Raw genomic sequence first — 26,607 nt, 5'->3', positions numbered from 1 at the left:
CTATCTTTTAAAATATCAAAACTGATATTTTATAATTTTAAAATTTATTAAATACCTTTCTACCCAATGAGAATATAGTGATTAAATTTATCTTATAAAAATTTTAATTATCAATTTTATATATATATATTTATTTATTTATTATATTACAAGCTTAATTAAAAATTTCACATTATACCTCCAAATAATTATGTTACAAAGTTCATTCATAATACCTCCACTCCACTCTACATATTGTAGACAGTTCAAACAATGTCAATCTGATAATATATATATATATATATATATATATATATAGATAATCAAACACCGTAAATTAGAGCTTCTACACAAGTAATATAAAGTTAACCACAAAGTCGGTCCCGCCTTTCCACTGGACTGGAATAAGAGACGAGACGAGACGAGCCATGTGGATGTGGAAATACAAACACCTACGTGGAAAATCTTCCTTTCGCCATGTACATAGCCCACGTTTAAAAATATTTCTTGACCCTTCACGCTCACAACTCACCTCTTAGACCTGCCGCATTTGGCTCAGATTTATCCGCCCGCCCCTCGCCCCTAGCCCAGATAGAAGAACTAGTAGAAGATAAGAATCCGCTGACTCATGTATGTACCATACATACCCACCCACCTCAAATCTTGTTCCTTTGATTGATTCAGAGACTGCATGAGACGAAAGGAGTTCGACGGCAATCGGTGCGGATTCAAGTGGTTTTGTTTGCACTTGAACACGAGTTTCAATACAAAGCAATGGCTATGGCTATGGCTATGGCAATTCCTTCTCAAACGATATCGTTTACTTTGTTCCGGAAAGCTTCTGCTCTTTCGTCAACGCCGTCTTCTTCAATTCGCTATCGCTTCTCTTCTCGACGATGGTTGAACTCAAATTCTGCTCCTCAGATTCACTTGTGGCAAGACTTCGTTCATTTGTTCAATTTATTTTACCACAGATTGTTTGATTGCTTATTATTAATCAAAATCGAATATTTCTAGTTTAAAATGTTAGCTTTACTCTAATTCTATTATTATTTTGTCAGTAGCTCTTCTGAGCTGTAGGAAATTGCTTAGTTACAATGACGGAATAGCTTATACTTACATAGTAACAAATGTTAGAAACTACTGGATGTTAAATGTTACTAATTTGCAAGTTAATATCACAAGTATAGTGTTTCACGCTTACAGAGAAAAAAAAAATGTAACTGGAGTTGGTGATTCATTTGGTGAGAATGGTAAAATACTACGTGGCAAAGAAGATGGAATGGTTGGTTTAATTTTTGAACTAGGATGATAGTTAGTGCAACTCAAATTTAAGGTTCTCGAACAAAGTCTCGCCACTGATATACTTTTTCTTTTTCATTTCTTTTGTTGCAGTTTTGACAATTTTGTTTCAAGGTGCTCAATGACAAATACTGAGCTAGACTTGAATGAAGTTGCTACCGATGAGGAGGTCCAAGAAGATATGTCAGCTGTTGATATGGAGTGTCTGGTCCCAGTTGTTCATCTAAATCCTGATACTCTTCAGACTGATTCTTTGACTTTACTCACTGAAGGAACTTATGTGGATAGTCTTTTCAGAACGTTGCCAGTATGTGTAATCTATAAACCTGACAGTTGCTTAATTATTGTGTAGATAGTCTTGTCACAACATTGTCAGTTTGTTTAATCTGTTAATTTGATGATCACTTAATTATACGTGAACTCCCTATAGTTTTTTGATACTGACCTAAATTTCCAATGTTAATTCATTCTTGGCTGCTTAGGTTTTATCAGAGGAGGAGCAGAATGCTCTTGCTGCAACTCCAGCCCACCCAGAGGGTTTGCATGGTGAGAACTGTCCTCTTTTAGTCTTAAGTAAAGCACAGTAACTAATTGGCCTAGCCTATCCGGTTCTATAGATTAGACTTCCAAGGTGCCAAGTAAAAACTTAAAGGGGCCCAAAAACGACGGAAGAGGTGCCCCCGTTGGTTGTTGGGTCTGACCAACCACTTGTTGGGCTTGATTGTTCACACCAACCATACGCGTCAAATTGGCAACTTCAGTTTCTTTTTCTTCCAACCAATGCTTGCCATGGCCAGTGCTTCCTTCAAGAGTTTGGCTTTTAAGTGTCTTCAGTTAGAACAAAACAAAAGAAGTCATGTCAGAACCATTCAGGTTATATATAACAGAATATGTCTTCTTGTAGACAAAACCATTCCTCAGTGTGAAGCCTCTAAAATATGACATATCAGAAAGAGTGCAGCAAACTCTTCATTTGAATCTTGCTGGATTCCTCCAGAGTTACTGGTTGCAATTAATTCTTGGTAGTATAACTGACTTTTCTTGTTTGTGGTGATCTAATAATGTCATTGTAAATTTTTGTTGAGAGGTAGTTGAGACATTTGTTTCCCACTGGTGTCTTGATTTGTCAATGAAACTATGACATAGATGATTGTAGTGATGTAGAATCGGTTAGACCATTGTTAACCTGAATTGAGTAATTTTTTCAGCTTTGTATGCATGTTGTCTTGCTGGCAACTTGGTGGAACAACTTTGGAATTTTGCTTGGCCTTCTGCTATTGCGTTGCTTCATCCTAGCCTTCTACCTGTGGCGGTCATGGGATTCTTCAGTAAGGTTGTAATCATTCCGTTGGGATAAATTAATCTTGTAGAACTGGGCATTATGTAGATATTTTCTGACACTATTTTTTAAAACAGTCTGCACTAATTATTGGAGGGCCATTGGTGGGTAAACTTATGGATCATTCTCCCAGAGTACCTACTTATGTTTGCTTGAATACTGTCCAGGTTTCTTCTTATTAAACATTAGTCATCCTAAATTTGGTTTGCTAATAATTCTCTTCTACTTTTTTTACTAATTTTCAGCTTTATTCAGGCTTCTGCACAGTTTGTATCTGCAGCAATGATAATTCATGCCCACACTGCACTACCTACTTCATCATCTGTTCTTCTCCGTCCTTGGTTTATTGTACTGGTATTAGCAGGTGCAATTGAGAGGTTATGTGGAGTGGCATTGGGAGTTGCTATGGAGCGTGATTGGGTTGTGCTGGTAGTTCTAATCCATGGTTCCTTGTCATTTTCATGTGTTTTGATAACTATTCTTTCTACTAGAAAATTGAGCATTTTCTAAGAAAGAGTTTCTCGTGTTGGTAGTTAGCAGGAATTAACAGACCAATTGCACTTGCCCAAGCAAACGCTATTCTTAACCGAATTGATCTGCTGTGCGAGGTGTGTGCTAATTTTTTAATTGTATGTAGTTTTTAGAGTTTGTCTACATAGTTGTAATTGTATGGCCATGGTATAATAGTTGCTATTTTACTTGCTATGCGAACGTCTTGTTCCCTATAAGGAATTTAGAGTACATACGAAACTCCGCCTTAAGAGATTTAAATTTATTTACAGATAGCTGGAGCATCTCTGTTTGGTATTCTTCTCTCTAAGTATGATCCAGTTACCTGCTTAAAGTTTGCAGCTGGTTCAATGGTGTGGTCATTGCCTATTATGGTAATTGCATTTTTTTGTGTCCTGTTGTCTTTCTTGTTTGCAAAATTCATTCCTCAAAAAATGACGCAATTTCTCAGATTATTCTCACATGGTTAACAAACAAACTTTCTACTGGGGTTCTTGACCGTGCTAAATGTTCACAAAGCTGTTGCGAAACATTCAGTGGAAAGCCTTTGCCTGATAGTGGCAGCATAGGTAGGATTTATTTATTTGATTGTGTTCTGTTTGAAAGGGTAATCTTCAGTGTTTTGTTTAATGATTGCATCTTGCGAATAACCAGTGGATGCAGGTTTAGAAGCTATCAAGCTTGGATGGAAGGAATATGTGCAACAGCCTGTTCTTCCTGCAAGCCTTGCTTATGTACTTATATACTTCAATGTCATTCTCACTCCAGGCAGTTTAATGACAGCATTTTTGACACAACGAGGTAATTTTCAAACTCTTTGTCCCTTGTTTATTCACATATTTTTAGCTTCCACAACTCATTTTAGTCTAGACTGGTGACAAGCCTCCAAGTAATGCGCGCATTCTCCTGCAAACCAGGAGTTTATGTTGCATCATGAAATTTAAACAATTTTCTCCGAGAATCTTCATTGTTAATCATTCAGACACTAGTTTGAGAACCCACTTTGGCAGTGAAATGTAGCACATGTCAAAGAAATTTATTGCTATCACCATTTAGAGGAGACTTGTTCACTCAAATATATTCCATGTATATGCTAAGGAAGGAAGAGCAGTTGGCATGCCTGGAATGCTTCATTTTTATTTGTTTGCTTCAAAATTGTTATTATTTAATATCTATAATTCTTTTTACACTTCACTTCCCGAAACCTCTGCCTGTCTTTTCTCAGAAATTGCTCCTTGACTTGGAGATCTATATGTATCAGGTCTGAATCCATCTATCATTGGTGGTTTTAATGGGCTATGTGCTTTCATGGGTGTTGCAGCAACATTCTTATCTGCATACTTGGTTCGGCGATTTGGAATTTTGAAGGTTGATTCTTTTTTTTTTTTTTTCTAGTTGGTCATTTGGAGTTTCTTGTTCTAGTTGCAATGCTTATTGGTATACTTCTTTTCGTTTTACCAGGCTGGAGCAGTGGGACTGATATTTCAGGCTTCTCTTCTTACCATGGCGGTTGCTGTATATTGGAGTGGACATTTATCCCACCAAAGTCCTCTTTTATTCTTCTTGTGCTTAATTGTGAGAATCATTTCCTTGTTTTTTATCCTTATAGTTGACATCTTTTTTATCATTTTTTTAATCTTCTTCTTAAAAAACAATTGATCACTACTGTATGCAGGTCTTATCAAGGTTGGGACACATGTCATATGATATTGTGGGAGCACAAATTCTTCAAACAGGGATCCCGTCTTCCAAAGTGAACCTCATTGGAACAACAGAGATTTCTGTAGCAAGCTTAGCGGAATCTGTAATGTTAGGAGTCGCAATCATTGCAAATGATGTATCACATTTTGGAATTTTGGCAAGCCTATCACTTTTATCAGTAGTTGGGGCATCATGGATGTTCTGCCGATGGTTGTTAAATCCAACAGATAAACAAAGAAGCCTTTTCTCTTTTGATACTCATTCTTAAATCTAAATGTAAGTATTTTTTTCCTCTCTTTTTTGTTATATATTTCAGTTCATTTGCTTGGAAAAATGGTGTTGTACCTTGTCCGTTGAACCAGAAAATTTCATGCATGATCCTAACTTTTATTGTATTTCAACACCCTTCGGGTTAGAAAATTTCTGACTAATTCTGTATGATGTATCTTTATGTGGCCTTTTTCTGGATGGTCTTCTACCGGAAAGGGAATTTCTCCAAGGTTTCTCCTTAGGTGACTGATAAATGTTAAAAAGGAATTACCTTTTATTCAGTGGTGTAATTTTCAAATGGCATCTTTCAATAATCATATTAATATATTTAAGTTTACATTGCTTTGGTTGGATAATCATCCTTCAAGTAGCCCATATACTTAAAGAATGTCGGTAGATCTGTATCATAGTTTTTGTTTGCACAATTAAGAGGTTGGGCTTTGATTGAACTATTATATTATGCTCTGACTTGCACTATGAGGAGTCTAGGCACAAATTGTGAAGTTGTTTATGCTTGCAACTATTATGGTTCATCATCAAAACCTTAGATAACAAAAGGTGGTTTGAATGCATCTGGAGAACTTCACCATACAGATTGTGGGTTATTCAGGTGATATGCTTATGTTCTCATGTCTCTTTTTCTTGTGCTGTCATAAACAGGTGTCAGTTTCTGCCATTGAAAGGTTATTTCCGAGCCAGGATGTGGTTATAAACTATTGATGATGTCCAATTGTAACTTCTACATTTAAAAAAAAAAAAAAAGGTTAAGGTATATATTCTCCACCCGGAAGCTTTATTGTAAAGTCTGTAACATGCCCACATGTACTATAAAAATAGAAGAGAAGCTTAAAGCAGGTTTAATTAACGATAACGCTACTACAACCTGTGCAAACATTTAGATAAATCTGTAAAGCATCAACTAATTCAAAAAATTGTCAATGGAAATCACTATATTGTTGGTGGTGAATGATTTATCCTTGTTTGAGTAATTGCATTTCATGCAAAAGATAGAACAGAAATGTAGAAAAGTTATGAGTGGTTGCTATTGATTTACATACAGTAAAGATTCTTTGGAATAATAAATCTTGAAATGTTGTATTATAGTATTAAGGATTACATTGTAAGAAACTGTTATGCATAGATTTGATAACATTATTGGAACCCAAATTAAGGTTAGATGAAGTGTAGGATTCATGTTGACTTTGAGGTGGAAAAACAGAGAGAGAACAGTGGCGTTGGTGAGTAGTAATTGTAATGCAGTATTGGGGGTTGTGTTTTGTTGGGTAAACAACTGCACGTACCCGTCACGTTGGCTGGCTGGCTGGCTGGACCCCCGTATTCCAAGAAACACAGTTCACTAGTACAAAACACTAACGCAAACACCATCAATCCATCACTCACACACTCACCGTCTTTCTTTTCACTACTTACATTTTGGGAACCAAAAACTATGTTTGTCCAGTACTTTATGATTTTTTTTTTTTAAATTGGGTTTATCTCCCTCACCCTTTCAAGATTATAAAATATATGTGAAGTTTTTTATTATTATTATTATTATTTTTTTGTAAGAGAGGTTTTGATATTTTAAGATGGGTTTTCTATAATAGTGATGGATTTGATAGGATGGGTTTGGACTTAATATATGTTTAACTTACCAAGCTAAATTCAAAATAAAATTCTAGTGTGATAGTTCAGTTCTTTTTATCTTTTTTATTATATTATTTATCTTATTAATGTTTATGTTATTGATAACATCTGGTTATATTGTATATAAACTTAAATGAGTTAAAGTTTAAGACGAGCACTAAAAATTCAAGTCAAATTCAAATTGAATTTTTTGCAGGCCAACTATGTAATTTTGTTTATCGTGTATTTGGACATAGGAGGTTTTTTAAAATCTTGTCAGGGGATATTTGATAGTTTTAATTTAAGAGAAGATATCAAACAAACAAGTGAGGTAAACTTTGTATATTATTTGAAAATGAAAAATAGAGGTGAATTGGAGTTGGCAGTAGCGGTAGGAATCTGTGAAGTTGGATGATAACAGAGAGTGAACAGTTTGATTGATGAAAAAACAGGAGTCTTTGTCTTTCATTTCATATAATTTGAAAGAGAGAGGGTGACTAGAAGGGTGTGTCACGTGAATCAATGCACAAGCACAGGCACAGCCTACTACCGCCAATAATCCATTGCATAACACTATGAAGCTCCCGTGTTTGTCGCGTGTACTCTACGTCTTCTTCTTCTTCTTCTTCTTCTTCTTCTTCTTTTTCTCCATTATCAATTGTCTGTCAACAACACAACCCTTCTACTATTCACTATTAATTATCATCCAACTAATTTATTTTAATCACATTTGGGTTGATTTTTTCAGCCAGCAAGAGCTGGACGGATGAATGGATGGGTCATTTATTAAAGTGACAGAGAGAGAGAGAAGGGTTCTTGGTACATTTTCAATATTGAGTAAAAGGAGACATCAAAAGAAGGTAGGGAATGGGAATAGCCTCCCCATGTGCATCACTTTTTAACACCCTTGCCATGTTTTTGTATATGATGTATGATGTATATGTATGTGGGAATGGATGGATGGCAGTTGTAATATTTGGTTTTGATCGTGAGAGGGGTGAAAGTGAAAGGTGAGATGGCTGAGATCACTGAGTACACTTGAGTTGAGTTTGAGAAAAAACCATTAATTAAGCTCTTGAAAGAAACAACACTCTCCATTTCATTTCCCCAAAACTAAAAAAGAATTTCCCACAACACAAAGCCCCACACTTCCCCAAACACCCTTGAGAAGTGACATTTCTAGATCGACATCAATAACCCACCTTGAAAATAGGGTGTGAAAGAGAGAAAGAAATAATAAAGAAACAAAGTAGAACCTCTCTTCCATCAATCCCAATATTATTCATATTAACAAAGAAAAAAGGAAAAATACATAACCAAATCAATGCAATGCTGGCAAAACTCCCAAGAAAAACCTTCCCTTCCCCACCATTTCTCCACACTTCCATCATTTTCAGTTAGACAAGTGTGAAAAGTTACCAAACAAAATAAACAATCCACTTTAAAAAGAATATTATTATAATAAATACAATCACTCCTCCCTCCCTCTCTCACACACTCAAAGCCCTTCTTGCTTACTATCATTTTACATCACCACTTAATATGCCTTTATATTCAACCATATCCATCCATGTACACAACTATAACAACCTCTTTTGACAACATTAAAAACATCTCCCTTTGCCCCTAAACAATATGTAGCAATTTTTGCTTAGCAAAATAAATAATAGCAATATGTATAAACAAACTATATATATATATATGTACATATATATATGTTCTTTTCACCTCAGCTTCTGTTGATGTTGGTTGCAACAGTGACTGAGATTCGAAAGCGCCCATCTTTTCATGTCTATTGACACTGATAGTTGATATATCACTTCGCTTGTTCATGTTCTCTTTTAACCCTCTATTTCTCTCCTCCTTTGTTGCTTCATCATTGTCAAGCACTGTGTTTGAACTTCATCCAAACTTCAGCTCTCAAAACAACTCATACAAAATTAAAGTGAAAGAATTTCGCAAGATGATGAGTTCTCTTGAAGCTCATGAACCTTCAAAGAAGTCACCAATGTGGCTTTATCCTAAGGTTTTAGGCTTCAATCCTCCTGAGAGATGGGGTCACTCAGCTTGCTTTTCTCATGGTGTTGTTTATGTTTTCGGGGTATGTTTAATTTTTCAAAATTGCAAACTTTCGATTATTGCATAATTCAATTTTTCTTGTTTTTATTAGAGTAATTTTAGCAGCTTTGTTGGTGTTGTATGCTTATTTAAAATTCTTTTTTGTTTCTCTTTTATTATTCTGTATCCTTATTTTTGGCTAAGAAAAAACTAGCTTTCTTCATTGCTTTTACTTCTTTTCTCTTTTTTTTATTTCTCTTCTTCCGTTTCTTGCCAGATATTCTGAAGTTTGTGTTCGTGTGTGCTTTAGTTCCTTTAATTAGTAGAACAGGTTTTATGTAGGATGACTGTTATCTCTATTCTTTCTTGTTATAGAAATTTTTTCATACTCTTTTTGGTCCTCATTTTCATGTATTATTACTTATTAATTTTAAATGTGCCATTTTGTAACTTGAGGTCAGTTGTGTTTTCTACCAATTTCATTGCTCATGAGACAATACCCTTTTGTGTATTATCTACATATCAAATATTTCCTAGTCAAGAAAAACTTTTTTTTTTAGCTTTTTTGCTTCCATCTTCCTCTTGTATATTTATTTTTTTAGCCAATAACTTCGTTATAGCAAGTTGCTTTGTTTCTAAAATTGATAATAGTAGTGTTACTAATGCTTGATATTTATTGTCCGAATCATAATTTTGATCTTTTCCTGTTTCTCTAATTTTCATGTTCCTGGTTTTTTTGTGACTTATTAGAATTTTGCTACCCACCAAAACTTATATCCAGTTATTAATTGTTTTCAACTCATTTGACTGTACTTTCTGGATCTTCATAAGTCGGGAAAACTAACTGCTTGGCCTCAAAAGCACCAACTAAAACGATAATAAGTTGAAGATGTACTGTTAAATCGGTTTATTGTTATTGTAGAAAATGGCAAAATTTAGAAAGGAAAGCTTTAGAATTACCTGTAAGCATAGACCTAATGCCAATTATTGTTTTATTAATTTCCTCTGTTTATTTTCTCCAGGGATGTTGTGGGGGTTTGCATTTCAGTGATGTTCTGATGCTAGATCTGGATACAATGGTATGGACCACTCTTGCTACCACAGGTCAAGGACCTGGTCCAAGGGATAGCCACAGTGCTGTTCTTGTGGGGAAAAAGATGATTGTTTTTGGAGGTACCAATGGTTCTAAGAAGGTAAATGACCTTCATATATTGGATCTTGGGTCAAAGGAGTGGATACGGCCTGAATGTAGAGGTGTTCCACCTTCTCCTCGTGAGAGTCACACTGCAACACTTGTTTGTGATGATAAAATGGTTATATTTGGAGGTAGTGGAGAAGGTGAAGCAAATTACTTGAATGATTTTCATGTTCTAGATCTCAAAACTATGATATGGACTTCTCCAGCAGTGAAGGGGGATATTCCTGTCCCCAGGGACAGTCACAGCTCTAATGTAATAGCTAATAAGCTTTTTGTGTATGGTGGGGATTGTGGTGATCGGTACCATGGAGGTGTTGACATGCTTGACATGAGAACATTCACTTGGTCAAGGGTACAGCTTTCACATTCCTGTCTCTCCGATTCGGTTTAACAAAATAGTTAACGTGTTATTTCAATAAATTCATATATTGTTCAAATTGGAGTATGATGATCATGTTTTTATGATTTTCTGCAGTTGGCAGTGCAAGGACCTTCACCAGGTGTAAGAGCAGGTCATGCTGCTGTAAATGTAGGAACAAAGGTAAGTCATTTTATTAAAAAGTAAAATAATTATTTTTTTTCCTATTTCTAATTTTAGTTGGGGAGTTTCTATAACAAAACTTGGTTGGCTTATCTTCTTTGATTCTGATGAACAAAATCATACCAAATTCTAGTACCATTGTCAATCATCATTTGCTGATATCTTTTCCGTTTACAGGTTTATATCATTGGGGGGGTAGGAGACAAACATTACTATAATGATGTTTGGATTCTTGATGTGTGTACTTGCTCATGGACTCGACTTGATATATGTGGCCAGCAACCTCAAGGACGTTTTTCTCATACTGCTGTTGTTACTGACTCAGATATTGCCATCTATGGAGGGTTAGGTTTTATCACTGATTGACTGTGCAGAAAGTTAACCTGCCTTCCCTTTGTCATTAATGTTAATTCAACTTGTTTTCCTATTTAAGCAGATGCGGGGAGGATGAGCGTCCTCTCAATGAATTGTTGGTCTTGCAGCTTGGGTCAGAGCATCCCTATGGTCGTTACAACGTTTCCATGTGCAAAATATTCGGAAGCCATTGGAGCCAAGCAAAGCGAAAGTTCCCTGGAGTAGCGGACGAAAACTTGGTAATGATGTTATGTACTAGATGTGAACAATATGTGAGCTCAATAAAATGGGGACTAGGGAGCTTATTATTTTGTTATGATTCAGAAAACTATGTGTTTCGGAATTAAAGAAGTAGTCAGAAATGAAGCTCCTGAACAAGAATTAGAGCCCAACCAATCTTTTCAGTTCAATTCAGGTTTTGTTTGGAACATCAAAATCATTGTGTTATTTGCATACACAGAGATTTGAATTATGACTGAAGTATTTCGTTACCTTTTAGATACTTTACATCCAAAGAAGAGAAGAACTTCAAATCCAGCTACAGTATGGGATATTGAATCAGAACAAGAAGAGCATTCCCTTTCACTCTCACAGCATTCTTCACCATCACAATCTGACCAAGAACAAGCCCCAGAATCTATCACGGGTTCAAAGGGGTTCAATTTGTTCAAGTGTTTGAATCAAGTTCCTAATAATAGCCAGCTGAACAGCATTCCAAGTAACCATCATGTTTCCAGAAACATGATCCCAAGAACTCCACAAACCATCTGTTTCCAAGTAAACATCAAGACAATGAAAAATCAGAACAACTTGTTAATGTAGTTCATGCAGGTCAACAGGGAACTCAATATCCAACCATGGAACTGAAACCAGGGGAGGCAGAATCATCCATTCATAATCTGGTAAAATATATAAATGTTTTCAAGATCTCTTGAAGTTGCAATACCTTTTTAGTTGCAATTTTGTTTTTTTGTTATTTTTTTGCATGTTGCTTGATTTTTATCAGTTAATGCCTTCCATTTTTTATTTTTTTCCTCAGATTGGTGCTGAGGTTCACGGAAAAGTTGATGGAGCCTTCGACTCAGGTTTCCTAATGACAGCAACGGTTAATGGGAGAATTTTCCGAGGGGTCTTATTTCCTCCTGTAAGCCTCCAGAATTCATTTGTGTGATTACAGTTGTTACAATATTTGTTCAAGCATTTTACTTTGCTTACGATTATTATTTTTGTTATACCAGGGGGCCAGGAGTGTCTCAAGAGGGTTGATGGCCGCTCAAACTCCATCTTCAACAAGCCATATTGCTGTTGCTCAACCATTCTCAAACTCAAATCCTGTTGAAGCCTTAAAGCCTTCTCAGCTGGCAACTGGATTATCCATACCCGAGTCTCATCAGAGCTACCAACAAGCTCAAGCCAGCAGACATTTTCCAGTCATAGGAGCCTCTCCACCCCCATCTTTAGGCAAAGAGTCTAAGCTGAGAAGTGATCTCCAAGGTGTGTTTCTAACCCTGGGAGGACCTGGAACTGGAGAATCATAGACAAATCAAAACCATCTTCTTAGATTCAAGACTAGACCCTTGTTTTATTTGTCATGTAAATCTTAGTGATCTTTTAAGATGGTTGTTAACATGTTACCAGTCAGTCACGAAGAGTTAGGTAAGTTGGTTGATTTTCATCTACTGTTCAAGATCTTCCATGTTACTTGTCTGACATTATTCTGATTAACGTATCTTTTTCATCAAGGGAAATCTTGAAATATATTTTACCCTTACTCTTGATAAGGAATTGGAGATGTCAAATGAGTGGACATTACAATGACTACTCATATAGCGACCCCAAAAGTGAGATCCTTTCAATCAGAAAAGACCAAAAGTAAAAGGGGTATGCTAGAGGGATGGAGAATGGAGACAGGCTGAGAGACAAAGCAACTAAAATTTTGTATGAAGATGGAGTTGAAGATGAGTTGTCCATATTTGATCTGATACTTATAATGCAAACAATTGGAAATGGATAGGGTTGATTTTGAGCAGAGCTAAGTTTGAGCTCAGTTTGGGGCTATTTCAATTTAAATTTAAATTTTAGTTAAATACCCACAATTTTATAGAGTTATTGTCAAATCTAATTCTTTTAATAATTTTTTCTTTTTTTATGATGTTTAATTAGTAACGATAACATGTCTAAATTATCATTTTCAATAATTTTTATCTTTAACAAGTGATCATTTAATTGAATTGAATTTTCTCAATTAGAATAGAGTGAGTCTATGATTTTTTTGAACTCACTCTTACATGCAAATACAAATACAAATAATGTTTGATGGTGTATCTTCTATTTATTATCCACAACAATTGAACATCATCAATTCACTTTAAATTTTATTATCAGACAAGTAATGATGATTAGATGATAAATTAGTCTTTTGAATCATGATGATCATCGGACGGTTGGTGTTGCAGTGGTGAACAACAGTAACTAACAAGGGAAGAAGAATGGATTGTGATGATGAATAGTGTCTCATCGGAGGGCCCACAAAGTGGTACGAATTTTGATAGGAGAAAAGGATTGAGCCCACCCAAGACAAAGCAAGCTCCCGCGCATTCCGCGCGATATTGTCTCTCTGCGCTGTATGTATTTGAGTCTGGTCGTCACTGTCAACTGCCTGACGTATCTGCCACGTCTTAAGGTTTCTGATCATGATGATGGGGGATGGATGGATGGATGATGATGAATAGAATACATCACCATTATCATCAAAATGGATGTGATTGTGTCTAATCAAAAGTCACTCGTCTTATCAGGGTTCATTCATATTTATATATATATATATATATATATATATATATATATATATATATACTGATAAGACCTCTCTACTGGCCACTTTTTCTTCCTTCTCTCCTCCACCTGTCACTTTTCTATTTATTCTCATTTGGGCTCCACCTCCACAATTATACAGGGTTAATTTCGGTAATTCACACTCCGATATGGGCCTGTAAATTGAAGGCCTCTCCAAAATAAGGGAGTTGAAAGTTAAAATCAGAGCCAGCTTGTTTGTTTGAACGGTGAATCACGGTGTTAAAGAAAGAAGATGAAATGTCCTTGCATCTTCTTTAGCATTATTGTTTGTTGGGGCTGATTCATCAACTAATCAAACTTAACGTGATTATTTGGTGAACGTCAACTCTTGAGAATATGATAAATAGTCTTCAAATAAAAAAAAATCGTAGAAGATAAAAAAAGGAGAAAAATTACTAGAGGAGGTGATTAATTATAAAAAAATTTTAAAAAAATGGTTAACGAGACTAATATTGAAACAACAATGCCAGTGAAACGACATTTGGAGTGATTATATCAAATATTGATTGAATCCAAAGTGAAGTCAAACTCAAATCTACCTTTATATGTGAACTAAAAGGTTGGAAAATGTACTAATTTAATAAAAGTTATAATTATAGAGGCTGAATTGGGTCAATTGTGGGGAAAAAAAAAATATACAAACAGACAATTTCATTCTTCAAAATTAGAAATATTAGCTTAATTATTTTGTATAATATACATTCTACCATAAGGTCTATTTTTGATTTATTAGATAATATAATTTCTCTCCAACCGTAGAATTTATAAAAATCTCAAACATCGTTTTACCCCTATTAAATCATCATATGTAATGTATGTGTAAAAATCCAATTTTTCATTTTTGTTTCTTAAATTCATGTTCTAAATCTAAAACCATTCTTGCAAAATGGTTATCACTAATCTCCACTAGGGAGGACATTTAAACGAAAAAAAATCTTTTAAATAAGATAAGATCATCCAAACTCATGTGCACAAATTGATTTGAACTTATGGATGACAATAGAGAGGGGTGAAAAAGTAATTTTAATTCTCATACTTGTTCTTATAAAAAATATCAATTTCTATTTTTGTTAGAAGATGACAAATACTCATTGTCCACTCCCCCTTGAGGAAAAATTTTTTCTCCCTATCTCTTTTGCATACATTATAACTATATTAAAAAACAAAACTAACTAAAATTAAAACTAATTAACTATTTCAAATATTATAAATATCATATATTAATTATTTTAATATGTAAAATAAAAATATAAATATATTTGAAAAACATAAATATTTTAAAAATATAAGAATATATTAATATTTTAAATAAAGATATTAATATAAAAAAACGAAAATAGAGATTAAATAGAGTTTAGACAAAATGGAAAAAGGGATAGGTGTAATTTTATCTTCAATTACGAAAATTTTTTTTTTTTGGTTCATATCTCCATTCTTATTAAGAAATTTCCTTCCCCTTAATGTAAATTTGAATCAAAATTATCATTTTTAATTGAGCCCAAATCTTTCTAGAAGTTTTACCACTTCACTAACATTACCATATTCAAGTTGCCTGAGCTTCTGCTGCTACAACGCCACCAAACCCAGAGGGTTAGAGGCAAAGACAAGACACACTGGCGGTGAGCCAAACACCTAACGGTGTACATGTACGTGTTGGTGACTCAACAAAGTCACAGTCATTCTTGGTACATAACATGGCACCTTGGCTTCATACAGTAACTTTCACTCTAAATTCACCATCTTTTTCTGCCTATCACAGCTCACCACCTGGCTAAAATATCAACCCATAAGCTTTAGGGTCCGATATGACCATTTCTGGTCTCCACCAACAAAGGTAAAGTTCTATATCTCGTCTCTAAAGCTGTGTAGTTGGTGTATTTGTGAAGTTTTATCCTGTCGGTATGCGATTTTGGTTGGTTTATGGGGGGTTCTGAAATGGGCTTCAGGGTCTGATATGGGCATCTCTGGTCACTACCCACTAAGGTAAAAAGTTCATATTTTTTGTCTGTAAACTGTACTTTTGGTATTTTTGTAAGATTTTGTTATTAGGGTGTTTCGATTTTGTTGATTTTTGCTTTTATTTTTTCCCTCTCAATTACGATTCTTTGTGTCAACACTATTAAGGTTGGTTGTGATATGTTTTGCTGATTTAGTGGAGCTTTTTTTCGCTGCTTATGGTTTTAATTCAATTTTCATTTTATGCTTGTAATTTATGGCGGTTAATTAATTTTTAGTTTTTCTGGGTTGTTTATCCTCATGGACTTATTGTTATTGTGTGTGTGTGTGTGTGTTTGAATTGTTATTTCTAGTTTCCATAACCCATGTACATGCTAGCGCTTATCATTAGTTTTCTTACCGATCACTTGATATTTAGTTCATTATCATGGTGTGTTGCACAATATAAGCTTGCTGTTTATGTATTTCTTATGACTTAATTAGCCTTCCTAATAAGGTGATATCAGCTGCAGCAGGTTTATGTTTTGGCAGTTTTGAGTTTTTTAACCGCTATGGAAGGTTTGGGGGGATTGGGGTTCAGTAATGTAACTGGTACTGCAAGGAAGAAGAGAAGTAATATGTATCGTCGTCCACGGAATGACTCTCAGCCACTGTCAGATTTTCGGGATATTTCATCCTTGTCATCCACACCACCTTCTGAAAATGTAAGTGTCCAATGATGATGGTAATGATTATGGTTCTATTTCTATCCTATGAGGTTCAAGGGCTTCTTTCGATAACATTGTGGAGGTTCTTCTGCACAGAATATGATCAAGATTGGCGATGGAGGATCTATTGAATCGGATGAAGCATCCAACAATGACTTTTTCCAAGGCAGTAATGAGCAGAGGCATAGAGTGGATAAATCCATGAGACACAGTGAAGGTGTTCTTGCACCAACTAACTGGAGACGTGCTAGTAGCATGGGGCAATTTGGAGTTCTTCCTGATGGCAGTGGAAATGAAAATAAAGTTAAAAAGGTTAAGCTTAAAGTTGGTGGTGTCACACATACCATTGATGGGAAGTCTGCACCAGATGGTCCTTCTGGGACTGGGTCTTTTTCTATGAGGTCTTATTCCTACTCAGATGCTTCACAGCCACAGCAGAAGCTGGTTATTCAGGTGGATACTGTTTCTGAAGTTTGTACTTAAGTTTTCAGTTGTCCATATGTTGCAGCATTGGCTGTATTGCAAATTAGCAATTAATTGTGTTAAAAGGATTAAGAAACATGAATGTTCAACCATGTTCTGTTTCGGAATTTCAAATTTTGCTTTTCAAGTTAACATTTATTTCTGATTCTTCTGAAATTTATGTGTTCAATTAATTGGATAGTGTTGTATTTTTCTACGAAATATGTTTTGTTGTTTACCTTCTACTTGGTTTCTAATTATTCTATTTCAATTTGTAAGCAACCTTGTTTAGTGGCTCTTTTGGTTGAGACTTACAGACTTGACCAGACATCTTAATTATGCATGCTTATTTTATTTTAATTTCGGTGCAGGAAAATTCTGATGAAAACCGTTCCATCAGTTCAGATAATGGTGATAGCTTGAAAGGATATGCATTCAAGGATCTCTCTAACAGTGGTGTAAGGGAATATGGTTCTAAGAGTAAGACAGCCTACAGAAGCATATCTGCGAAGCAAACAGAAAGATATGAGCCAGTTCGGAAGAGCAAGCGGGTTGCTAAGAGGCGTTCTATAGATGGGGTTTTTGATGATGGAAACGATGATGAGGAGATTCGATATCTTGAAAAGGTAAAAAAATCTAAGATCAGCATGAACTATGGTGCAGAATATGAAGATGATGAGGAAGAAGGAAGCAGGAAGCAACGGAAAATATCCAGGGTATTAGAAAGGAATATTGATGGCCTATATGATTCAAATGTGGATGATTATGGCTCCTCAAAATCTGGTAAGGTAGGTAAGAAGTTGAGATCAGGCAGAGTATCTGTAGATACTGATTATGTGGAAGAGGAAGAAGCAGTGTCAGATATTGAACCTGTAATCAACAAGAAGAAAGCTAAAAAAGAGTTTGTTGATTTGTTGGGAGATCCAAAGAAGGAAATGACGATTACCACTCGTCAACGTGCATTTCAGACTGGCAAAGATGTCTCTTCCAGTTCTGGCGCAAGTCTAATTGAGTTTCCTGATGGATTGCCACCTGCTCCACCTAGAAGTGAGTTATTGTATTTCTTATTCTTATCACCGTAAAGTTTCTTCTCTTGAGTGTTTGATCATCTTTTTGCATATTTCTATTGGTGGTGTCTGGTGCAGAGCAAAAGGAGAAACTGTCGGAAGTGGAACAGCAACTAAAAAGAGCAGAGGCCCTCCAGAGACGTCGGATGCAAGTTGAGAAGGCAGCAAGGGAGTCTGAGGTTTGCCCTTGTCTTTTGTTGAATCTTCTTTGCTTCCCTGCATTGCAAATTGTTACTAATGAGGAAAAAATTAATTTGGGATTAAATTTCAGGCTGAGGCAATTAGAAAAATACTAGGCCAAGATTCCAGTAGGAAAAAGCGGGAAGATAAGATGAAGAAACAGCAAGAAGAATTGGCACAGGTAATAAGTAATAAAAGGTAAGATTACTTCTTCAATACCTTGCAACTGAAAATGAATTTTAATTTGGGAGCTTATATGCTATCCAGGAGAAGGCTGCAAATGCTATGATACTTGCATCAAACACTGTTAGATGGACCATGGGTCCTTCAGGAACATTTGTAACATTCCCCAACGAGGTGGGCTTGCCGAGCATCTTTGACCACAAAACTTGCAGGTATAGATCAATGCCCTTTCAAGTTTACATTTCTGTTCAACTCTTTTGCATGGTTTTCGTTTCCATTTGGATTTTCAGTTACCCTCCACCGCGTGAGAAATGTGCTGGTCCATCATGCTCTAATCCATACAAGTACAGAGATTCCAAGTCAAAACTCCCCTTATGCAGCCTCCAATGCTACAAGGCACTGCAGGAAAAAATGCCCCGAGTTTCTGCCTGTTGATTGGATCAATTCTTATTTCAGTTTGGGCTGGGCAAGGATACTATTGATTACACCAATACCTAGTTGGCCATGTAATGCATACAACCATAATAAGTAGCTACTGGGCGCCATTTCTGCATAGTTAAAATATGTAAATCTCAAGAACAGGGCTTCTGAAGCCCGCGAAAATTTGGAGATTGTTCATGTTTAATTGAAGAACACAGAATCCTGTTTGTGTTGTGATGTATGTGGTTTGATACCATTATTATAAATCAATTTTATTTTAGTTGTAAATGGTGATATTTGACTACGATAGTGACCTCCAAAATTCAGAACGAGGAAACAGACATGTCAGATCAGAAACTACGATAAATAATTTCTAATATATTAAATGGGCATGTGTTTAAGGGTGGATCTGATTTAGTTTGGTTTTGATGAAGTAATTTGTTCAAATGAGTTGCATTTAAATTGAGATAATTTGAGCTTGATTTGAGTAAATCATTGGAAAGTTGTCAATTGATTCATCTTCATTGGCAGTTTTTTATCTCCTCTTGTAACTTTTGTTTTTCTTTGATAACTTTTTATCTTTCCCTTTCTCTGATGATTTTTGACAATTTCTTCCACAAACTCATAGCCAATTCAAAGGAGTTGGACTTTCTAGATTTGAATTGAGCTAAAGCCGGCCACTTCTAGGGCTTGGCTCAACCCCATTGGGTTAAAAATTGTTTAGTAAACGACATGGCAGGCAAAACCGTTAAATATCTACGACAAGTAGTTTTTATATCTATTAAAAGGACGACAAGCATTTGATGGGCCTAAAGGAGAGGCCCAAAAATCCTCATACTGCAAACCGTCCTTATGGTCTCCAAAAACTCTGTACTTGAAAACTCGTAGACTACGCTTCCAGAGACGTCGAATTCGAAGCCAATAAAGAGTTCAGCTTTCACACTTGCTATGTCGAAGCACACTCGCGATCAAGCTCTGGTAATCTGCTAATTATCCTTTTAATTTTTTCTCTAATTCATCTTAAATATCATTTTCTTCATGCTCTGTTTGGTTCCCGGGAAAACTGAGGAAAACGTGACAAAATTAAGCTGTCTATGCCACACTGTTAAAATAAATAGTATGAATGCTTTCATATTTTCTTCTTTTTGGTTTAAGATGTTGTTTTAAATTTGATTTCAAAATTCCAAGTAGAAGATTAAGCTAAGTGTTTCATTGTTAATGTGTTTTTCCACTTGCACATCTATATCGATTTTTTATGGTTATTTAATTGTGATCAAGAGTTTTTGTATTATAGGTCAATTTGTTACTATGTTCCAGGATTTCCAGGGGTTTTTGAATGACTTGCAGGACTGGGAATTTTCTCTCAAAGACAAAGACAGAGACAAAAGAATGAAGACCCAGGCTTCTCAAAAGGATAATCTGGTAATTTGTGTTTCATGCCATTAGTTCTAGTAAGTTTTTTTCCTTTGTCTTGCTGCTTGTATTTGTTATTTTCATCTTGTAGTATTATAAGTTTTATAGTGTGCGGCTGTTAAAAGATTTTCAGGAACCAATCACATGAATAGGTTTTTTTTATTAGATTCTTGCTGTAGGAGGTTGTAGCATGTGTTGTTGTTTGTACATGTTGACGGAATGGTGGGTGGTTAAGATTTGTCAGTATTAGTGTAAATGGTATAGATGCTGTAGTAGGCAAAATTTTGAAGGTGTTTTGTTTCAGAAAGTTGGTGAAAAGCTTAGACCAAGTGGAAATACATCTATAGTCGATTCTTATTCTAATAACTATGATGCTGTTAGCCGCATATCAAGTAGTTTCATGACTGAAGAGAGTCTTCCAGATGCTACTTCAGAGAAAGAACTGGTAAGAATTTATCTGTGATTCTGATTTCAACGATTCTCATTCAATCATGTTGTTTCTGAGTGTTGAATTTACAGGGTAATGAGTATTTCAAGCAGAAGAAGTTTAAAGAAGCTATTGACTGCTATTCAAGAAGCATTGCCCTGTCTCCCACTGCAGTAGCCTATGCAAATAGGGCTATGGCCTATCTTAAAATCAAGAGGCAAGTTATATAAGACATTTGCTATAGTATTTATGGACTTCCAGAAGTTGTTAGCCTTGTTCTTTTTTTTTTAATTACTCAATTATAGTCTACAGCTTTCCCTCCTTGACTGAAGGGCAAAGTCCATCTGAAATGAAATTAACATTATTAATTTTCTGTTTGTTTTCTACTTCTCATTCATTAGATTCCAGGAAGCAGAGGATGACTGTACAGAGGCCCTAAATCTAGATGATCGCTACATAAAAGCATACTCACGTCGAGCTACGGCTAGAAAAGAACTTGGGAAGTTTAAAGAGTCCATTGAGGGTATGTTTAGGTTCTGCCTTGAATCATGCATGGATTCTTTTGTGATTTAGATGTCTGACATGGCGATAATAGCTGATTGCAGATTCAGAGTTTGCCTTAAGGTTGGAGCCTCAAAACCAAGAAGTCAAGAAACAATATACTGAGGTCAAATCTTTGTATGAGAAAGTAAGGACCTCACTGCATAGAACTCATTAAGTCACTTCTACTTGCTGGCATTTAACCCACTTCTAGTGCTGAGAAGCTGGTATTCTTAACTTGAATTAATGATATTCATGTGAAACTGGTAATTTGGTTGAGAAATCTATTACATTATGCTATAGTTTGTCATATACTGATAGTTGTAGCCATTACTTGTTTTAAGATTCTAGCATCCTCGGCATCTTTGGTGTGAGCTAATTTCTCCTTTTACTTCTTCTTCTTCTTCTTCTTCTTCTTCTTCTTCTTATTGTTATTATAATTATTATGTTTTTTAACAATTGTTCTCATGTAGAGTTACAATTTGATCTGAACCAATTTTATAAGCTCAGATAAATATATATTGTGTCATGTCCATTTCCAAACATCATTTGTTGGCTGAATGTAAGTTTGATGCTTTGTGTTTAACTGGTATAATGTTTGTATCATCTGGAGAAGATGGTTGGAGAATTGCTATACAATATTCTGGATGGAACTGAAGCTTTTGGCTTTCCATTTCCGTTTTGTGATACTGAATTGATGAGACGTTGGTTTTTTAGTTTAATAGGATGCTTTTAGTTATTTCAGTTTCTCCCATGGGTAGATGATCTAGATGTACTTTTTTATATGCTGTTATATTAAGGAAATTCCTATTCTTTGAAAATATTACTATTGGTCATCCCAGGAGATTCTTCAGAGGGCATCTGGAAAGCTTAAAAGTTCTGTACAAGGAATGGGGAAAGTTGGAAAGCCAGGGATAAAAGTGAATGGAGGTGAAGGCTGTGCTGTTCCAAATACCACTCAGAAGACTGGAGTGGTATATATTCAAGAAAATCATTCTAAGGTATCTATTTTTGTTTGTTATATTTATGAAAGGAAAATGTCAAAGCTGGCATTTATATATATATAGTTTGCTTTAATCACTCATCAAACTTAACTTTTTTAGGATTTTTGTGCAAATATAGGACTTGTAAGTGGTTGGGATAAGTAGAGAAAGAAGAATGAACTTTATGGACATTCTTGTAAAAATTCATAAACCTATTCTATTGTGGAATAACTACAGTGTAGATCTTTTTCTTTCAAATGAGTGGATGAATTGATGACATGAAATTAGTTGGTTATGCTATGATCTCCTTTATTTTTCCTTTTTATTAATATATATGAAGTTCCTCAGTCCGATGACAAGTACAAAAGAACTTTTTCTACGATAATGATGTGACTCTTGATAGCCATTACCCGTACAATGCTTCTTTCTTATGATTTTTAGCAATGCTAATTTGATATCTCTGATCATACTGGGCTACAATCTATAGTAACGAAATCTCCTCCCATGCGCCTACAACTTCCTAGAGTATAGTTGATTGGTTTTTCTACTTTTCTCAAGCACTTTGAGGTTTTGATATGGAGCTATTGGTCAATTCATGGATTTAGTTGAAACTAAAACATATTGGAAGTTAATCCTTCCTACTATAAAAGATAAAGAAAATTTTGGCTTGTTTTGTAAATAGTGCAATTTATTGAATTATCTCTATTTTTCTAAATGTAACTCTATATCAGGCAAGTAATGGAGAGAATACTGGAAGAACTTCTCTCTGTGTGGAAGAATCAGAAGACAGAAGTATTGGAGGTCGAAGCAAAGCTAAAGGTCAGCAAGATGTTTCTCGAGCAGATGCTATACGAAGTCATGGTTTGGAGAAGGTATAATGTCTGTTCCTTGAAATTCAAATTTTCCTGCCTCTCTCATGGTACCAGTTATCAGAGTCGCTTGTCTTTCCTGATTATTGACCATCTAATTTGATCACGTAAAAATGCATCTTTGACATGATTCCTTTCCTTGGAAAGCAAAAAGCATTTAACCACCTTTGGTTATATGACTATTTGGTATCTTTCTGCAACAATGTGGTTTGGGCTTTCTGTTCTATGACAAGCGTATAATTAATATTCTTTTCTAAATAATTTCAAATACTGTAACCCAACTTATAAAATGACTAGTGTGTTAGTTTTGGTTGTAATTTTGTTCCTAGTTTTGTCCATAATAATTCTGCCAATATCTATTTTAAGGACTGGTCAATAAAACATCTCTTATGATATGGTTTTCCTCCCTTCCTTAGTCAAGACTGCATTTTATATTTGTAGGAAAATTCTTTAGTTCTTTTGCATCCATCACTGCTGTATTTTTATCCTTTTTTGTTGCTTGACAATGAGCTCTTTTAATTTTCTGTAGGGCAATTGTAGAACCAGAAGACACAACTTGAACCCATCTGTTCAGGAACTTGCTTCTCGAGCAGCATCTCGAGCCATTGCTGAAGCTGCAAAAAACATCACACCTCCAAAATCAGCTTATGAATTTGAGGTTTCTTGGCGAGGCTTCTCTGGTGATTGCTCCCTACAGGCTTGTCTGTTGAAGGTCTGATAAACAAAAATTGCTATTGTGGTTTTTTGTTTTCAACTGTTTGTGTGTGCTGTTTCTTAATTATTTGGTGTTCCTTGTTAATCAGCACATCTTGAATCAAGTACCATCCATATATTAACAATCCTTTTTAATAGATATATTTTTTATTTCATCTGATTCATTTGTATCATTACTTCTTTTATTATTACCGTTAATATTCGTCCTTTAATTTTCAAATATTAGGCTACTTCTCCTTCTGCACTGCCCCAGATATTTAAAAATGCCTTGTCTGCTCCTATACTAATTGATATCATTAACACAGTAGCAACCTTTTTCACGTAAGTATAGTTTTGATCTCTTGTGGATGTCTCAGAGGCTTGAACTTTGTTGGATATTTAATTAGATGTTTGATTATCCTGCGGTGAAATCTGTTTGCAGTGAAGAAATCGATTTAGCTGTCAAATATCTTGAAAATTTAACCAAGGTCCCAAGATTTGACATGCTCATCATGTGCCTTTCATCTGAAGATAAAGCTGGTATGTTCTCATAATTTAGCTTTATCATGTCAAATCCCCTATACGATTTATCTATAGCAACCATAGATTTTTGGTGGAGCACAGTAATGATCTCCACCACTCATTACACATTGAACATGATGACATATATTGATATCATAACTTGAGGAGCATAAAGAATATCATTGCACTGATCTTGTTACCTCTTTTTTACAGATCTCCAGAAATTATGGGACGAAACATTTTGCAATGAAGCTACTCTAATCGAGTATGCTGATATTCTTGATAATTTGCGTTCAAAATACTGCCTCAATCGCTAATTGTCCTGATGGATGTGCAAGAGATGTGTTGAGCTATTTGGTTTGTCTCTTCTAAACTTCTGAAAACTGTAAACTTACATGTAATGTTGCAATCTTCCACCACTTTTTGTAAGCAAACCAATTAACTGGTAGCAAAGTTGTCCTCCCGCTACGATTTTTTTTTGGAGGTCCCCTCAGCTCATGTCCAAATTCCGAGATTTGTCAGGTATAGTCAATGAAATTAAAAGTAAAGACATTGATGGTAGGCTGAATATGAGTCTAGATATGGATTGAAATTTACTTTAGAAAACCATAGTGGGGTTGTTCGTGGTTGATTGTTGAAGTCAATTTTTACTCATTTTTGTCGTTGAACGCATTTGGAACCCCGCTACAATCATATTGTTGACATCCGAGTACAATTATGGATCCCAAATACAAAAATCGATTAAGTCTTTTCAGATGGACTATTCCAGATTAGCTTTAGCGCTTTCCCTTCTGCAAAGTTTAGAAAATCCTAGATTACACCCAAGAGATCTATGCAAATATTTTCCTTGCTCTTGTCGGAAAAATGGAATACTAGTCAATGATGGTTACCACTCAAATCATTCATATTTGAATAACATTTTGTGTATAAATAAATTGATATGTTATCGCTTAATTGAATGATTTTTATGATATATCAACTTGTTTGAACTTCTCAATAAGGGTAAATTTGAGCCAAAAAGAGCTTGAGCTTAAACATACTCAAACTTAATGAGTTTTCAAAAACTTGAGCTCGAGTTCAAGCTCAATTTAATATTTTTTTATACCCATGGTTCAAGCTTAAATTGGAGCTCTGAGTCATGACTACTTATTTTGGGTTTGATCGAGTTGAGTTAACAAATGAATTTAAGTTAAATTCAAATGTAATTTTACCATTGAGCAAGAAAATGTTTGTGTATTTTGTAATACTCTTCAAATTTCATCCTTGTGGGTTGTCCTAGTATGATTGTGGGCAAGTTTAATTTTTGAATTCTAGACCTAAAGTTGGAAAAAAAAAATTTTTTCTTTAAGAAGGGAAAATACTATAATGTTAACCTAGTGAGTAGTGAAGCAGAGGACCAACTCAATTATGAGATTCTTAGTTGGAGAGTTGAAAAACTATGAACTTTAGAAATGTTTGACAAATGTTACATTTATTTACATGTTATGGTACCGCCATAATTTATTCAACTGTTGGATAAATACGATGGTAACATTAGCCCAAGATTATATTGTTTTATTTAGTATGATGATATACCAATTTTTGTATAGACAAATTAATAATAGAAAGTTTGTACTTGTAGATCGTTCAGAAAAGTTTGGGAGGCCTCAACGGGTTATCCGGGTGCTAGGTGGAAGTCGACTGTACATAATATAAGGTTTGCGTAGCTCTAATGCACTCTTTTCATCTTCTTTTGTTTCAGGACCATTCTTGATAACCACAAAAATAACTATGACATGTTTATTGCTCATAATTTAAGTCAAATTATGGTGCGGCCAGTTCATCGTTCAGTCATAAATTGAGTAAGCAGATAAGTCCATGGCTTTTAAAGCTGTCTGCCCCACCCCATCATACATGATAAATTTCCATGGTTGCCATGAGACTCTTTCGCTATGTATACTACGTTGCCACCCCTGAGGTTTTGTATAACAACATTTCCTCTATCTGGAAGTTCATGCAACAATGAAAATGTCCTGTAAATTAAATGTAAGAGAGTTAAAGTATAAAAAGTAGAAAAAAAAATATTATGAATAAGCTGTAATGTTTAATTCTATTATCTCACAGAAACGATTTTTTTTAGTGGTGAGAATGTTAGTTTCACAAATTTGGAAAGGAAAGAACCTGAGATCAAATCTCAAGGGTCACAGTGTAATAAACCCTATTTCAAATTGTTTACTATCTCATCATAATTGCAATTAGGATGGAATATGATTTGGGTTGAATCTTGGAATAATATCTTATTAAAATCAATTTGAATTTAAAAGAGTTGATAAAAAAAATTTAACTTTAAATTTGATTAGAATAAATTTGAATTCAAATATTTAAATTAAATTTTGATTTGTTTTATAAAAGTGAACCCAATTTTTTACTTGCACTCAGCGCATTTGATTTGATCGAGCTGCAGTAGCAACT

The 26,607-nt window shown here is 35.0% G+C and overlaps 4 protein-coding genes across 19 annotated transcripts; all 4 read left to right on the top strand.

Moving 5' to 3' along the window:
* Positions 1 to 468: 468 nt before the first annotated feature.
* Positions 469 to 6,068, top strand: LOC123209111 (solute carrier family 40 member 3, chloroplastic). The gene is made up of 14 exons (XM_044626874.1): positions 469 to 914; positions 1,375 to 1,588; positions 1,764 to 1,827; positions 2,490 to 2,614; positions 2,698 to 2,787; positions 2,876 to 3,049; positions 3,154 to 3,228; positions 3,403 to 3,504; positions 3,582 to 3,699; positions 3,785 to 3,931; positions 4,392 to 4,498; positions 4,592 to 4,705; positions 4,806 to 5,107; positions 5,762 to 6,068. The coding sequence occupies exons 1-13, from the start codon at positions 754 to 756 to the stop codon at positions 5,097 to 5,099; spliced, it is 1,785 nt and encodes a 594-aa protein (XP_044482809.1). The 5' UTR covers positions 469 to 753; the 3' UTR covers positions 5,100 to 5,107; positions 5,762 to 6,068.
* Positions 6,069 to 8,467: 2,399 nt separating this feature from the next.
* On the top strand, positions 8,468 to 12,620 carry LOC123209110 (kelch domain-containing protein 1-like). Its single transcript, XM_044626872.1, is given in 10 exon segments — positions 8,468 to 8,828; positions 9,808 to 10,335; positions 10,459 to 10,524; positions 10,702 to 10,868; positions 10,961 to 11,117; positions 11,203 to 11,293; positions 11,378 to 11,644; positions 11,647 to 11,780; positions 11,918 to 12,022; positions 12,117 to 12,620. Coding segments are annotated over 10 exon segments (2,085 nt in total). The 5' UTR covers positions 8,468 to 8,558; the 3' UTR covers positions 12,417 to 12,620.
* A 2,564-nt stretch (positions 12,621 to 15,184) lies between these two features.
* LOC123209108 lies at positions 15,185 to 18,997 on the top strand. 13 transcript variants are annotated; one of them, XM_044626867.1, is made up of 9 exons: positions 15,185 to 15,380; positions 15,494 to 15,568; positions 16,206 to 16,394; positions 16,494 to 16,850; positions 17,231 to 17,906; positions 18,005 to 18,105; positions 18,198 to 18,287; positions 18,374 to 18,501; positions 18,580 to 18,997. In XM_044626867.1, the coding sequence occupies exons 3-9, from the start codon at positions 16,242 to 16,244 to the stop codon at positions 18,722 to 18,724; spliced, it is 1,650 nt and encodes a 549-aa protein (XP_044482802.1). In that variant the 5' UTR covers positions 15,185 to 15,380; positions 15,494 to 15,568; positions 16,206 to 16,241; the 3' UTR covers positions 18,725 to 18,997. The 13 variants fall into 13 exon arrangements, with proteins under 13 accessions (XP_044482802.1, XP_044482806.1, XP_044482805.1 ...); XM_044626871.1 differs by having other exon boundaries at positions 16,203 to 16,394; XM_044626870.1 differs by having other exon boundaries at positions 16,197 to 16,394.
* A 532-nt stretch (positions 18,998 to 19,529) lies between these two features.
* Positions 19,530 to 24,724, top strand: LOC123209249 (RNA polymerase II-associated protein 3). 4 transcript variants are annotated; one of them, XM_044627138.1, is made up of 12 exons: positions 19,530 to 19,687; positions 20,027 to 20,131; positions 20,427 to 20,567; positions 20,642 to 20,766; positions 20,951 to 21,072; positions 21,155 to 21,237; positions 21,932 to 22,090; positions 22,804 to 22,944; positions 23,471 to 23,653; positions 23,882 to 23,976; positions 24,077 to 24,174; positions 24,370 to 24,724. In XM_044627138.1, exons 1-12 carry the CDS (start codon positions 19,658 to 19,660, stop codon positions 24,471 to 24,473), a joined length of 1,386 nt encoding a protein of 461 aa, XP_044483073.1. In that variant the 5' UTR covers positions 19,530 to 19,657; the 3' UTR covers positions 24,474 to 24,724. The 4 variants fall into 4 exon arrangements, with proteins under 4 accessions (XP_044483073.1, XP_044483074.1, XP_044483076.1 ...); XM_044627139.1 differs by having other exon boundaries at positions 19,546 to 19,687; positions 20,004 to 20,131; XM_044627141.1 differs by having other exon boundaries at positions 19,561 to 19,687; positions 20,057 to 20,131.
* The last annotated feature ends 1,883 nt before the right edge of the window (positions 24,725 to 26,607 follow it).

Source organism: Mangifera indica, chromosome 2 (genome assembly GCF_011075055.1).
Source record: "Mangifera indica cultivar Alphonso chromosome 2, CATAS_Mindica_2.1, whole genome shotgun sequence".
Lineage (NCBI taxonomy): Eukaryota > Viridiplantae > Streptophyta > Magnoliopsida > Sapindales > Anacardiaceae > Mangifera > Mangifera indica.
This window is presented reverse-complemented; position numbering and strand designations above follow the sequence as displayed.